Genomic DNA, 15,439 nt, shown 5'->3' on the forward strand with positions numbered 1-15,439 from the left:
ACCAGAGATAAGACACAAGGCTACATGAGGACAATGTTCAGTGTTTCTACCCAACATCACATTTAACACCAGTAAATCTCCACATTTCCACCAACCTGTTGTCAGTGATGCAACACTCACATTAAAATAAGAGTCCAACTACTTGATGAATCACCGACATTAAACCTACTTCCTGCGTGTCCAGCTGGTGATTATCAGAGTGGCGTTTGACCCGTTTGCAGTTTCGACGGGATATAAGGTTTAAGGAGATCATACAGGTGTGAAAAGGTGAGAGCATCTGCAAGTTTGTGAGTCATCAGAAGCAACTTTAATCACACAGAATGTAATTTCTGCTACCAAAATAGATAACGTGGGTGTAGTCAACAGCAGAAATGTCACATATTGTGTGTTTAAATCAGGGTGTTATTAAGCACCTTGACGCACCTTTGTGATTTGTGAAACTGGGCTGTAGAAATACAAACTGACTTGACTTGACGGGCAAAAATACAAACAAGTATAGATACGAAAGTACAAGCAGCATCCAAAGAGGGTGCTGGATCAACACAAACTTTAGGCTGCAGTGAGTTTATAACGTGGTACGCATGATTATCTCTGTTGGGCATAATAACAGATACATCTTTAAGAGGGAGAGGGGGGGCTACAGACAGAATACTTCATCAGTGTTTGTGTGGCTGAGTGGGGGGACACGGGGTGGGGGATACAAGTCACGGGGGGAGGCGTGGAGTGTGTTTGTGTGTTCGTGGCAGATGGGGGAAGCAGAGAGGGAGAAGAGGTGGGGAACTGCTTGATTTTCAGCTGACGGGGGGTGTGGGTCCAGAAGAGCCGGGGGGTACATCTACATCTAATCCTTCCCTTCCTTCATCGGCTGTTTTTGGATTGATACCAGTTCTTTGTGCCTCCGTAGGATCTCCCCTGGACGCTGGTCGTCGTCTGTTCCTTTAAGTTGCCCCCCTTGTTGTTGAACTAGCTCTTTGTGTAGAACTAAATTTCGCAATGATCAGCCGTGGTCGGTTGTTGGCGTTCTTCAGTCGCGGGTGGCATGCCCACTGGAATGTGATCTTAACCTCAATCCTGTTTGTGAATGCTGGTGAATAAGAAAGTCCAGGACACTCTTTCATGGCTTTGTTTTCTGTGATGACGGAGGTGAGCTGGGTGGTAACAGTGATAACGGACTGTTGTGGTCTTCTCCTGTGAGTCTGTCTGGTCCTGACGGAATTACAGGCTTTGTGTAGTCACTTCAATGTGTTTTCAATAGAAGCTAGTCTGTCGCTTTGCTGTGAGCAGCATGGTGGTGGTGGAGATGTGGATGGTGTTCCAGGGTCGCTGAGGGAATCCAGGGTTTTGGGGTTTGGCGCAGATTTGGCTTTGCTCTTCGTTGTGTCGTCCGTTTTGTCTTCCTTCATGATGCAAAGCCTGTGGAAGCTACTCGTCCACATGTTGTTCCAGGTGGTCCAGATCGCTTGATGTTATAGTCCAGACTATAGTCCACCTAAGAAAGCAAAGCTTTGAGAGCAGTGAGTTGTGTCTGGGCAGTTAAACAGAGCTCTATAAAGCCAAAGGGAGATGCAGACTCAGCTGATAATTGCCTGTTTTAGCCAAAAAACCTCTGATTGGTGATCTGTACAGGTCCAAAGGTAACTCACATCCCGAAAGAGGAACGACAACAAGAAAAACATGTTTCAACGAAACACTGAACCAATCCTTTAAGACCCAGCTTATACAGATATAGAGCAGCCACTCTCCCTTTGCTATATGCCAGCTCATCAGCATGACGATATCATTGGGGGGGTGCCAGTGATCTCCACCTGCTGCTGACGCAGTTCTGTCAACATGTCCACAGTCAACCGGATTTGCCTGTTTTTACTGCAATGAAGTCGCCAAACTGTAAGCTTGCCTCGGCCATAGTTTATCCTGGTCTTCTTGTTTCAACCTGCTCTGCTTACGTCTGCACTGTCGGCCCACTACCCTGTTTTTTGGACCACAACACTGACAAGTTCAGGTATATTTAAGTCATCACTACATCTGCTTTTGTACAGTCAGCTGTCTCCTCCACAACAATACTTCCATCCATATTCTTTAATTTCTCTGTTAGCATGTAGTACACAAGCAACCTGGTCATACTGTGTTTTTTTTAGGTGGGGGAGGTGAAGGCGTGAGGATTAGCTGCAGGCAGACACTAACACCTGTACAAGCCTAACAGGTGAGTCTGATGAATGAACTGTTGTCATATTCATTGTAGCAAAGCAGTGTAAGACCTAGCGTGTCTTTTTTCTACTCTCGTTTCATCACAACTGTTTTAATGTGTGAAATCTGTCCAGTTCACGTCCTTCAGTCTGATTTTTTTTTTATTATTTTTAGCAGGCAGCCATAATGGCGAAACTCACAGAGGAGCTCTGGAACACCCTGCAGAACTTAAAAGAGGACGAGTTTGAGAGCTTCAAGTGGTTCTTGAAGCAGGATGACGTCCTGGAAGGTTCTTCAGGCATCCAAGTGGCTCGGTTGGAAAAGGCAGAAAGGCGGGACACAGTGGACCTGATGGTACAGAAGTATCAGGGTCCTGGAGCTCTGGAGGTGGCCTTGGCGGTTTTAGAAAAGATCAGCCGGAATGATCTGGTGCAGCATTTGAAAAGCTCAGGACCAAAAGGTAAGCTGGGTGAAGATAAAAACAGGAATACCTGACAGAAGTTTCACATAAATTAATATACTCATCATGGTTTATACTGTGTGTAGCACTAACATAATAAAGTAAAATGACAGATGTTCAATCCTAAGGATCAGCATATTTTCCCCTATCCGAACCAGGGTTTGTATTCCCACCCCACTTTTATTGGTGCAGTTGGTGAGAGGCAGGGGTAGATGATGGTAGTGCGGCAATGGGCAGTTACATGTGGCATCTAGGCCTGTGGTAGCATTGTAGCAGCGAACAATAGCTAAAGCGGTGGTAGTATGATAGTATCTTAGCAGTTAGCATTGGCATCTAGCAGTTAAAATTAATAGTATAGGTGAATCTAGCTTTATTATATTCTTCTGTTCCTCTTAGCAGGTAGCGGTTAGCATTTAGCATTAGCTAAATGGTAGCATCGGAACCGTGTTGTCTTCTTCTGTTCTTCTTAGCGGTTAGCATTAGCATTAGCTAAATGGTAGCATCAGTACTGGCCACTACCTGGAGCATCTTCTAAACAGGCCTGGGTCAGTTGAACGTGGCAGTGCTGTTTGGATTGTGTAGGAGCAGTGTGAACTGGCACTAGGGGGGGTGACTCTGGGAGGCCACAGCTTTCTTTACTGAACATTACTGTTTTGATGCAAGTGATTCTGAGTTCAGACACAAAAGTCAGCGAAACACATGAAAATCCGTCCCGTCTGTCATGAGAGCAAAGAGCAGCGAATAAAACACTCAGCAGCATCTGACAGGTCGTATCAGCTGTTGCTAATTCAGGTTAGCAGCCGGACTCATTCATCATTCCACTCTAACACCACTGCACAGTCGCGAGTGGACTGAGAGCTGATAGGTCAGGGTGAGAAAAGACGCCTCACATCATTCTTCAGGTGTCTTCAGCTAAACTTTCATTCATATCAGAAACTGAAGCTAACGAGCACACTCGTTTTGAACCGGGACCTTCGGTACTTGGGTTAGGTAGCTCACAAAAAATATGTTGGTCCAAATTTAGTAGGTTACAGCTGTTATTTTGATGTTAGATACATATTCAATCAGCATTTAGGTAAATATAAGTATCTGATTGGACTTGGTATGAGCATATACCCAATATTCAATAACTTGCATCAATACTGGGGCCAAAAACACGGAATCACTTGTCCCCAATTAGAACAGTAATTTACGCAAGTGAACAATTGACTCAGTAAACATGACAAGTTGTTCTATAAGGCTGACCAGATGTTTTTGTGTTCTGACTTGTAGACCTCAAGAACCGCGACGCCGTTCCTCTCAAATGTGATCACAAAAGAGAGACGGTAGAGCTGCGGGCCAAAATGAAGCTGATGATCCAGGAGAGACAGACGAAGATCGGGGAAGTGAAACGCTCAGCGGAGCTCAGCGGCAGATCTGCAGACAGACACATCGCAAACAGTGAGAAGGTCTTCGGTGTTTTGCTGAAGTCTGTCGAGAGAATTCTGGCCAATCTCATCGAAGCTCTTCATGAGAAGCGGAAAACCGCACAGAAAAAGGCTGATGAAGTCATCCAAGAGCTGGAGCAGGAAATCTCTGAACTGGAAAAGAGAGGCAAGGAGATGGAGCAGCTCACCGGCACTGAAGACCACCACAACTTCCTCAACAGCTTCTCCTCCCTGAATGCTAAGCTAACCACCAAGACCCGGACGGAAGTCAAAGTTCCATCTTATGGGGAAAGTCTGCAGACCGCTGTGAATCAGCTGGAGGAAAAACTCAGCACAGAGAAGAAGAAGTTGATCGCTAAGGCCAAGCTGATCAGGGTCCAGGAGTATGCACAGGACGTGACCCTGGATCCTGATACAGCAAACCCCTTCCTCATCTTGTCCGACGATGGGAAACAAGTTCACTGCAGCGACGTAAAACAAAACCTCCCAGACAACCCAAAGAGATTTAATACTGCCAGCAACGTCCTGGGAAAGCAGAGTTTTTCTTCAGGGAGATTTTACTACGAGGTTCAGGTGAAAGGGAAGACATCCTGGGATTTAGGAGTCGTCAAAGAGTCGATCGACAGAAAGGGATCTATCGAAGCGAGCCCTCAGAGCGGATACTGGACTATATGTTTAAGGAAAGGAGCTAAGTACAAAGCATCCGCTGTGAATCTCAATGTAAAATATCAGCCGCAGAGGGTGGGCGTGTTCGTGGATTATGAGAAGGGTTCGGTCTCCTTTCATGACGTCGATTCTGCAGAGCTCATCCACTGTTTCACTGACTGCTCCTTCACCGAGAAACTTTACCCGTTCTTCAGTCCCAGCTGTCGCCATGACGGTAAAAACTCCGCCCCTCTGATCATCTCTCCTGTCAGTTACATCGATTAGACTTCACAGGCGCCTCCACAACAAGAACAAATTAAAGCGATCTGCAGTTGAGATGTTAGTGATTGATGCAGGAGAGGAGAGACATCAGCCGCTGGGATCAGAGGAAATCTCTCATTTACTTAAAGGAAAACTTTCGTTTTTTACAACCTGGACCTTATTTCTAACATTGAATACGACCATTGACTCACCCAGACAACTTTGGTGGCATTTGGAATCGTTTTGAAGAAATTAGCCCTAGAGGAGCGGCGCGTATATCCGTATAATGCGAGTACTCGGGGCATCCATGCGCAGCCTCCATATAACGCATAATCTGCGGCGAAACTCGTTCATATTCCAATATTTTGTTATGATATGCTGGTGCTATTCCCCTCTGAGCCGCAGAGTTAGCCGTGTTGTGGCTGGCTGCTCGCAGCGCCGGCGTTCGGTTATGACATCATCCACGTCAGAGGTAGTTGCCTAGAGACGCCGGATGTTGATAACATGCCACCACCGGCTCAGAGGGGAATAGCACCAGTATATCATAACTAAATATTGGAATATGAACGAGTTTCGCCGAAGATTATGCGTTATATAGAGGCTGTGCATGGATGCCCTGAGTACTCGCATTATACGGATATACGCGCCGCTCCTCTGGGGCTAATTTCTTCAAAACGACTCCAAATGCCACCAAAGTTGTCTGGGTGAGTAAATGGTCGTATTTAATGCTACAAATAAGGTCCAGGTTGTAAAAAACGAAAGTTATCCTTTAAACTCACATGAAACTGAAAGCAGTGACCATCAAACACCTTGGGGACACACTGCTTTGTCTACTCCATCCACACCTAATGGGCACCTGAACGTTGAGGGGACTACACTGTGCTATTATAGATCTCTCTATGGGCCAAACCCAGAACCCGACACCACTTCCTCTACACAGCACATCAGCCCAGATTCAGAAGGTCGATTAGAATGTGTCATACCTCTGAGGGTGATTTGTTATCTAATGAAACTTTTGCATATCGGCTGGGCACCGGCCACAACGCGACCAATCCCCTCCTCTGCTCCTCAGGTGAATATAGTTCACACACACCAACACCAACAGGAACAGCTGAGTGTTTTACTGATACCTGATTCAACGAAGTCACACAGAAAATCACCATCATCAAAACTGGACTGATTCTTCTGTCACAGCTGAGAATGTTTCTGAAAAAAGACTGAATGTTTTCATTGTGAATAAAAGAAATGTTTGACTTTTACAGAAACTTTGAGACGTTTATCAGTAAATTCTGCCACGTGTTTGTGACTGAAACTAAAAGCTTGCTAAATACTGAAATTCAAATTATACTTTAACTTAGTGTTTAGTGTTTTTGTTCTTGTCACTGATACATTTCCATGTTACATTTGTGCTCTTTATTCTACAAGTGTAACTGAAACAAAACATGACGCCCAGCCTGTATTATGAATAAAACACACACAAAAAAATACTTTTTTTCTTCTAAAATGAAAGTTATGTTTGGATCGTTCTACTGGAAACGGTCCAAACTGTTTAAATTAACACGATGCTTCAACAGCATGAGCTTCTAAAACATTCTCTTGTTCATTCTTACAGAATCAGACTTGCTTTTGTAACACAAACGTATAAACCAAAGTATAAAAAGCTGTTAACGAATGATCCAACACTGAAAAAACTGCATCAGAACTGAAGAAAGTCCTAAACCAAAAGTCTGAGCGGTCCAGCTCGGCTTCAGTACTCTGTGCTGAAATGCCTGTTGACTTTGTAAACAGGAACGTAGACGGTGAGGCTGACGAGGAAAAACTGCTTCTGCTCCTTCAACCAGACCAGGTTCATCTGCACCTTCCCCTCCGAGCTCCGGTGCTGCATCAGAAAACATTCGCCGCTGTAGTCGCCGGACGGCGCATTCTTCGTCTTTTGGGTGCAAACGGGCGAGCTGACGCACCAGAAGGGTTTGTGGAACTCGTCCAGCAGAGTCAGCGTTATGATGCAGCAGTTCTACGCAGCGTGAGAAAGAAACCGTCAGAGCGGGAAAAGAAAAAGGGACGTGACCCTTTTTCCTCAAAGGCTGAGCCCAAACACATTTCTGACTCTACTGAGTTGTTACGACCGCAGTGTGATTCACTGGTTGGATTATCACAAGTGCTCACATTTTTATTATATCCTTGAGTTCAACTCACTTTAATGTTCTCTAATTAGCTTCGCTTTTAGCTTTCGTGTAGCTTGGTACATGTGAGCAGCTGGAATATTCAGCCATTGTTTAGGGGACTTCAGAATAATTAAAGAGAGATGCAGGATTTTATTTGAGACTTAATTTGAGATTAATTTTCTGAATTTGTGAAGGAAGCATGTCAAAGTTGAAACTGTTTTAAAGGAATAGTACAACATTTATTATTAAAGAGGTCTGTCGTCTAGTGACAAGGCCCCTGGAGGCTAAATGAATAAACTGAGAAGCAGTCCAGCATATAACCCACTGTAAAAAGACGTGTCAACATGTGTTAACTAGACAATTCCGGCGCCGCTGAAATTTTGACAGTGGCACGAGGGGGCTGCTGGTCTTATTAACTGAATCAATAAACATGAATGAATTTAATGGAAATGAACCATCTCGATTATCATCCAAAGTTTCCTTTTACTAACAGAGCTAATGGTGCTAATGCTAATGGCGCTAACAGAGCTAATGGAGCTAATGCTAACGGAGCTAACAGAGCTAACACGAATGGAGCTAACAGCTAACAGCGCTAATAGAGCTAACATCACTAACATCACTAACGCTAACAGAGCTAACGGTGCTAACATTTCTGATAGCGCTAGCAGAGCTAACGGCGCTAATAGAGCTAACGCCGTTGTGCCTGTCTATGTATATGAGGCTGTCTGTGTATATAACTGTATTTGTGTGTGACTGTGTCTGTGTGTATGTATCCTACGTTGTGTGTGACTGCGTATGTGTCACACACAATGCTCGAGCCACTCGCCTTCTATAGCTCTTTGAGCTATTTGCTCTTTGAGCTATAGAGGCGAGTGGCTCTTGCGTTACCTCATGCCACTAATTAAGCAAACAAGTTCAGGGAAAACCAAGTGCCTTGAACTTCATGGGACAGTAAGAAAGTTGCTTTGGGTTGATTTTATCTGACCCAGCTGATCACAGTAGCTCTGCAGTGGATTACTGTTTTTAGGTAAAGGGCAGCGATTGGTCAGAACACACTCCAACACGCTGCTGCGGACGGTCACATGTGTGTATTCTTGGACAGTCTTGCTGTTTTGGACAGATGTACCTCCACTGAGCCCTCCAGTGTCTCGCTCTGCCAGGGCAGCGTGATGTTTCCAGACAGCGATCTGTGCTGGGACAAGTCGGTCCTGCTGATGACCCTGAACTCCAACAGTCCACACTGGATCTGAACTGATCACAGCCACACAACAAACTTCAGGTATGTACCAGGACAGCTCACTGTGTCAGGACAGGCACACTTATTCTTTCATCAAATGAAGAATCTGAGATTAAAGCCAGAATTCTGAGAAAAGCGAGATTTCCAGGTTTAACTCAGAACAAAGAGAATTCTATAAAAATAACAGTGAATCAGAAAACTTCACTTCTGGATTTCTCTTTCATCATTTATTCATATCAGATCTGAAAGGACTTCTATTAATTATTGTCCTGTATTCAATGTAAATTCAGTGAAAATAAGTGTGATTTTAAATTAATGAATTCTGAATTAATATTCATTAATAGCGTGAGGCTGTGAGTGTGAGAGCAGTCAGATTAACAGTTACTCAGATTTCATTCGGTAATCAGACAAGTTCTTAAAAACTAATAAAGATTAGAAGCTATTAGTTTGACTGTTAATTAGATTAAGTAATAAAATCACATCTGAATCAGGTAAGATTACCTCATCAGACTGTGTGTTAATCAGATTAGATAGTGATCAGATTACCTTTTAGTGCGATTAAATTAAGTAATCAATTGGCCTGCTATTCAGATTAAAAAACTCAGTTTACCTTTTGATCAGATTAGATCATGTGATCTGTTAATCAGATTGCATTATGTAATCAGATTACCTCTGCGACAGGAGAGCTGGCAGAAGTGTCCTGACATGATCTCAGTGCTGGTGTTGTGCAGGACAAAGTGCAGAGTGTAGCCGTGCAGACCAAACTCAGGGTCCAAGTTATCCACAGGCGGAAGGTGCACCGGCTCAGAGTACGGGCTGCAGGAAGGGACAAACCTGACGGTTTCTATCTCTGAAAGCTGTGCACGACGGGAAAATCAGGGCTAAAATCATAAAAACTGGCTTCAACCTAAAGGATGAAATTTCTCTTAAACTGAACAGACAATCACGAGATGCGGCTCCTAAATTTGGAGATCACTGATCGAATTCGTTTATTTACTCAAATGTTTTAAAAGCGATTTGAGACTGAACTGATAAAAAATGCAGATAAAAAGTTAAATTGTTGTCAGCTGACAGCAGGTGGAATCTGACATGCCTTCCAGCCAATACATTACGCCTCACTGCGCTCCATGTGGACTGTTTACCTGCTTGTGACCAAAGCCTGCTCAAACATGATTGGTCAATACTACTTAGACTGCAAACAGAAACCAGAACACTTCAGCTACTAAAATGTTGTCCCTTGTCTGCAGATTCAACAGTCATGTGCAGATATCAGTTTATGGAAATAATCAGCTGTGTATGTACTGAAGCTGCAGTGATGTGAAATGACCAGCAGAGGGAGCTCCCACCTTACCACTCTGACCCAACTGAACGACTGACAGGACTTTACACAACGTGCTGGATGGAGCCAGTAACCTGACTCAGTTCACGCTCAGATACGTGTCAGATGTGACAGATGTTTGTCAGTCTGAGAGTTAAAGCAGCAGTTTATGGCAGGTGGACTTACCTGACTGGAGATCCCAGCAGACTCCTCTCCACCAACCTGTGAAAGTGCAGGCTGACCATGATGAAGGCAACATTTTGCTGACCCTACACACACACACACACACACAGGAAGTGTGAAGACATACAGTTACTAAGAAGAAGACAACAAAGCTGAGCAAAGATACATAAACAAGAAAACAATAATGAAGGCGTGCAGAGTGCAAAGAGAGCGTGGACATTACAGATACTGCTCATCTTTTTTGGGTGTATGTGTGTTTATAGTTTACATAACTTCACAGCTTCCTTTTTCTGTCTTACTTTAGCACAACTTTGTTCTATTTTAGTGTCGATCTTATTGTTTTATTTCCACATTTCTTTGTTCGACTCTGTACTGTAGAACAGAAATAAGGCTGAACCTTCAATCTTGATTTACAAGTAACTACAAAGACAATTTTCTATAATCCTGCTGACAGGCACACAAACCAAGAAAAAACTGAACTGAAAACATCCCCTCTTTGGCTGAGCTAACGCTCACGATGGTCATCAAATACGCGTCAATGGGAAAAAACACGTAAATGCATCAGTGACGCATCCTGTGACAGAACCGAAAACACTTTCCACCTCCCCAAATATCACACAAGGATTGTGGGTATTTTCTTATCATGTCTGAGTTAAGCTATAAAGTATATTTACGTACGAGACAGCTGGATCTGAACTAAATGAAGCCACCAACATTACACACTGTACATATTCTACATCTGCCTAGAGAATTATGGGGGAGAGGACATCAAACCTATAGAGGACCTCCCTGGAGGAGCTGGACCTCCTGATACCAGACTATCAGGATGAGTTTTTTAAAACAGGAGAAACACATCTGGAATATATCAGTGAGCCATTAAAAAACAACGTTTGGTTTCTCTGTCGAACGCTTACCCTCCAGATGCCGACGGTGAAGCCGGGCACCAGATGCATCAGTTTGATCAGTCTGTCTTTGCCGATTAACCGACCACGATGTCTCTTAATGTCCAGATTTAAAATCAGAGAGCGCCAGTCAGGCCTGAGGAAGAGGAAGAGGAATGAGTGGTGAAGGTGCGGCGGAGGAAGGGATGAGGCGTCGTAAAGAAGTGCGTCTTACTTCCTGACGTTGGGGTACTTCCGGACTCCGTGCAGCTGGACGTAGCGGATATGATGGTATTTGGGGAACCTGCCTCCGCTCCAGCGGACGATCACGGAGGACTCGAAGAAGTAGACTCGGCTCTGCTCCAGCGTGTTCTCCCGTCCCCGACAGTTACACACCGTCAGCTCCCAGCTCACATTCAGGTTCCTGGGAAAAAACACAACACAAGCCTGAAATAACCACAGTGACTGACATGTAGGTTTTTCCAGGGTTTCAACTTTTTAAAACACAAACTTTTGATTCACAGCCTTAAAAAGACACTTTCAGACAAGTTCCTTTACTTGGAAACCCTTTATAACATTTTGTTTTAAAAAACAACAACCAATTAATCACCAACTAAGCAAGGCTTGTTTTGTTTTCCACAGCAGCCAGTTTGGCAGAATCTGAAGGGTCACAAGACAAATCGGACAAAATTAATTGTTTTCACTTTACAGACTTTTCTCTAATCTTAAAGTATTGGACTCTTATTATAACTCTTTTAGCTTCATACAATTCAAATGATGCAATCTGAGATATCTGGAGGTGAAAATCACACAGAGGAAACAGACACAGTTCTGAGACATCGATTCTCAGCTCAAAGTCTGAGATCATTTTCCACCAAAGTGCCGACAAGTTGCTTCAATGATCCACCTGTGCACCATGTGATCTGCGCTGGGCGCCGAATGACCACACAGATGGGCAAAGACAATTTAAGGATCTGGAAGATACCAAACGGTCGGACGGCTGCTTTCTAGTGCCTGATTAAATCTCACGTTTTAAAGATAAATGGCAGAACCGGACTACCTCTCGTACCTGAGGACCCACTCTGTCTGCCTGGGCAGCCCAGTGTGAGGGCTGATTTCTCTCAGCTCTCTCTTCCACCTGCTCATTTGTTGTCCAACCATGGTCCTGAGGTACAGCCTCTTCCAGTGGCCCCTCGACTGATCCTCCACCTCCACCGGGTCGACCCTCGGCGCCGTATCATCCGCCAACTTCGGCTTCCACGTTTGTCTCCCAAACTCTGACATGTAAATCTCGTACCATGTGACACTGCATCGAAAGAAGGTCACAGCTAGATGCTGGCTGCAGAGAAGTACTACTAACTGTCTAATAAAGTCCATCTGTCCATTTTTAAAACTTTATTCAACACAAGATTACTTTAATTACTATATTCTGTACATGCAATATTTCAGTAATATCCTGATCTGATAAAGTACTGCAAAATATACAGATTTACTTTAGAAGCAATAAAGTTCCAAGCGAACTTCCATATGCATCTCATTGCAAAATCATTCATAAATACACAATCCACCTGTCCAGCATCATATGCTCCAAATGTTACAAACATTCCCTAAAAATGTTAACAGTTTTTTAATTTTTTTAATTTATTTACTAAAAAATAGAGCAGGTATCAAACATGGTCTGAAAACTCTACCAAAGTCTGGAAAAGTGTGGTTAGCTTAGTATATTCATTGGCAGCCCTATAAGTGACAAATACTGTTTGACTTAACCTGCAAAGCTAACTGCTACAGACTGTCTACATCAGTATCTTCATTTAATGAGATAAAAAGGTAACATCATGCCACCTGACCTACCTGCAGAAATATAAGCATTGCTAACATTTGTCTATCTACAAGATTCAGTGTCTGACATGTGCGGCACGGGTTTTATTTAAAATCCTTGGACTAAATGGGGAACTGCGTCGACTCTGTCAGACTTACTCATCGTTGGCAAGCTTGTGGAAGAGCTTGCTGACGTGGCTGATGCAGAACAGCGAGGAGGCGTCCAGGAACGACAAAATCTTGATCAGGATCTCAGACGGCAGCCTGAAGAAAAAGTAACAAGACATTACAACAAAGGGCTGACATTAATGGTTTTTATTCCAGCTGTGGTCGATCAACAGCCCCTGCAGGTGACGGCTGAAGCTCGTGCTAAAACAGCTGATATATTTTAGTTGGTTCAAAGAAGATGCTGGAGGCGGCGAGGAGAGGATGAAGAACAGCATCACTGAACATGACGCATTTATTTTACAGAGAATAGACCTGTGATTTAAGACATTTAATTGACCTATAAAAATTATCTTCATACGAAGGTACAAAGGTAAAGTATTTGCTATGGAAACCATCACACTTTAGCTACTTAAAGCATTCAGGTACCTAGCATTAGCAGGATAGCTAGCAAGCTAATAATACATAGAGTTAGGTCACTCAGCAGATCAAATGTATTACTAATATACAGCAGGAAAAAGCAGCGTGCGGAGACAGACTATTTTCACATCTAACTCTTAATGTTACCGCTTCCTTGTGTATTAGTCTGCCAATCATCTTATTGATTGATTGATCAAGAATTCAGTCTGCAAAATGTCAGAAAATGATGAAAAATTCCCTGGACCAGTTTACTGTCACACAAGCAAACGTGAAAATGCTTACATTTTGGCTGAAACTGTGATCAGTTAGCAAACCACCTGAAACGGTGAGTGTGTGAATTATCAATAAACATTTACACATTCAAATCAATTGATTGAATGTTTTAGTCAAATCAAAAACATACTGATTAAAGTTTTGTTTTGTTTTGGGTAACATTATCATTATAAGAGGAATAACTAATAATAAGTGCCCGTCCTATTAGCTAAACGTTTTTTAAAGAAAAATAAAGCTCAAACCTGAAACTCACAGTGAGGGCTGAAATGCTAGCTATAGTGATTAGCTAACTCACCTCTCCATAAAGTTTTCCTGGGATGAAGAATTATTTATTTTGAGAAAATCCTTCCTTCTCTCAGTTCTTGGCTCTGGGCAGCTGGATGCAAATAAAAATTAACATGTCATGGTAAAATTAAATCCTTCAAATAAATGTAAATAACGCCTTACATATGAAGCATATAGCTAACGGTAGGCTACATGGCGCTATCCGCCCCATCACCTGAGGTCATTCCCGCTAACAGAGCTCAGAGCCGCCTTCCTCCTCCTTCCGCCCGTCTGTCCTTCACCCGGCGAGCCTCTGCCACGACCCAGCTGTCCTACTCCTGGCGCCGGCTGACCGGGTTTCTTCTCCAAGCCCGCCAAGAAACTCCGAAAAAACTCCCCTCGCCCCGCCGCCATCGCGGAGTTTGTTGAAAATGCCGTCAGTCAGCGCCAGGACACGACTTCCGGTATTTTTTCACAATAAAAACCTCATTGTGCAATAGCGCAGTCACACCGCTAGATGGCAGTCAGGTTTTCTCTGAATGACACTGGGTTATTTTATTCTGAAATGTCTTTAATTTGCCAATTAAATTAACATTCATTGCTTGTTTAGTCATCATTTGTTGTTTAATCCCTGTTATTCTGCATTTGTTCTCAGGTTGAGTCTGGTGATTAAGAATATTTTTAACGTCTTTATTCGTGTTTTACAGAGTGGTTTATTGATTGCTAAATGGCTGATCAGTCAGAGGATGTTTGCACAGATTAAGGTAGAGGTTTTAGTTCCCAAAAGGTGGCATTAACAGCTGTATGAGTAATTTATTCCTGTCATTTGGCCTGTTACCAGCTGTGCATATGATGGTCCCATGTTAAATTTTCAGCCTTTCACCACTTTCTCTGGATGTTTTTAACAATGACACAAGTGCCATTGACACTAACCTGTGTACTTATTTATTGCTGTTTTTGTTGTTTATGTGTTTAACTCTCTTTCAATAAAATATACTGAAAAAATGTAATGTTGTTTTCATTGCTGCACTTTTTGTATTTATTATTTATTGACTACACTCTCAGTGCAGAATTGCTCCTGCAGGACATTAAAGTACTCTAGCCATTCCAAGAAGTGGGTGTGCAGTTGCTGTTATCTGCATGGACAGATTATCTGGCAGCAGAGCCCGACACACCAACCCTCAGTCCTCTGAGCCGTGTAGCTCGCTGTTGTTTGGAGTCTTCTTCAGCAGTGTTTTTGCAGAATAACCACGACTCCAAAGTGCTGCTAACGACTGAAACTGCACCTGAACTGCTTGTGTTTTGTTCACAGTGGAGATGACACAGATATTCACAACACATTACTGGATTTTCTTAATGAAAAGCTGTAAAACACATTTAGGCTTCTTAACTCATTTCAGGAGAATACTTGGTCAGGACAGACTGAGCCCAGTTCACTTCAAACAGACTTTTATTAGGTCTTTCTGCCTGGCTGGCCCATTTTGAGGATCCATCCATGGCTATCTGGGTAACTTAAGTACAATCCAGAACCATCTCAAGTCTGGGACATGAACTGATGGTAAAGATCCACAAGGAAGTTATCCAGATGACTCAGTAAACCTTCTTGTTGTTGTTTTACCTGAAAAACAAAGAAAGCTGGCATGGTGATGATTGCTGCTCATTTCTGCTGAGCTTGTTACCTCCAAATGAGTGTGTGTGCGTGTGTGTGTGTGTGTGTGTGTGTGAGTCTTACGTAGGT

At 43.2% G+C, this 15,439-nt stretch overlaps 2 protein-coding genes across 4 annotated transcripts; one reads left to right on the forward strand and one right to left on the reverse strand.

The window, feature by feature from the left end:
• The first annotated feature begins 827 nt into the window (after positions 1-827).
• LOC121625524 (E3 ubiquitin-protein ligase TRIM39-like) lies at positions 828-5,173 on the forward strand. Of its 3 annotated transcripts, none has more exons than XM_041963633.1 (5): positions 828-1,143; positions 1,285-1,999; positions 2,136-2,200; positions 2,359-2,644; positions 3,917-5,173. In XM_041963633.1, the coding sequence occupies exons 4-5, from the start codon at positions 2,371-2,373 to the stop codon at positions 4,999-5,001; spliced, it is 1,359 nt and encodes a 452-aa protein (XP_041819567.1). In that variant the 5' UTR covers positions 828-1,143; positions 1,285-1,999; positions 2,136-2,200; positions 2,359-2,370; the 3' UTR covers positions 5,002-5,173. The 3 variants fall into 3 exon arrangements, with proteins under 3 accessions (XP_041819567.1, XP_041819568.1, XP_041819569.1); XM_041963634.1 differs by having other exon boundaries at positions 1,841-1,999; XM_041963635.1 differs by having other exon boundaries at positions 828-1,999; positions 2,362-2,644.
• Positions 5,174-6,724: 1,551 nt separating this feature from the next.
• LOC121625989 (F-box only protein 15-like) lies at positions 6,725-14,115 on the reverse strand. The gene is made up of 10 exons (XM_041964327.1): positions 13,937-14,115; positions 13,733-13,813; positions 12,739-12,843; positions 11,831-12,067; positions 10,997-11,185; positions 10,789-10,918; positions 9,884-9,960; positions 9,050-9,195; positions 8,269-8,393; positions 6,725-6,991 (listed from the first exon to the last, which is right to left on the reverse strand). Exons 1-10 carry the CDS (start codon positions 14,113-14,115, stop codon positions 6,725-6,727), a joined length of 1,536 nt encoding a protein of 511 aa, XP_041820261.1.
• Positions 14,116-15,439: the final 1,324 nt, after the last annotated feature.

This window comes from Chelmon rostratus, chromosome 22 (genome assembly GCF_017976325.1).
Source record: "Chelmon rostratus isolate fCheRos1 chromosome 22, fCheRos1.pri, whole genome shotgun sequence".
NCBI lineage: Eukaryota > Metazoa > Chordata > Actinopteri > Chaetodontiformes > Chaetodontidae > Chelmon > Chelmon rostratus.

What these genes read in the sequence shown, in the direction of transcription:
- LOC121625524 (XM_041963635.1), top strand. Translation starts at nt 2,371, where the DNA reads ATGGCGAAACTCACAGAGGAGCTCTGGAACACCCTGCAGAACTTAAAA. An exon ending in GAAAAGCTCAGGACCAAAAG is followed by an intron (nt 2,645 to 3,916) that starts GTAAGCTGGGTG and finishes TCTGACTTGTAG; the next exon opens with ACCTCAAGAACCGCGACGCC.
- LOC121625989 (XM_041964327.1), bottom strand. Translation starts at nt 14,115, where the DNA reads ATGGCGGCGGGGCGAGGGGAGTTTTTTCGGAGTTTCTTGGCGGGCTTG. An exon ending in CAGACAGAGTGGGTCCTCAG is followed by an intron (nt 11,186 to 11,830) that starts GTACGAGAGGTA and finishes GTTTTTTCCCAG; the next exon opens with GAACCTGAATGTGAGCTGGG. An exon ending in CCAGCTCTCCTGTCGCAGAG is followed by an intron (nt 8,394 to 9,049) that starts GTAATCTGATTA and finishes GGCTGTGATCAG; the next exon opens with TTCAGATCCAGTGTGGACTG.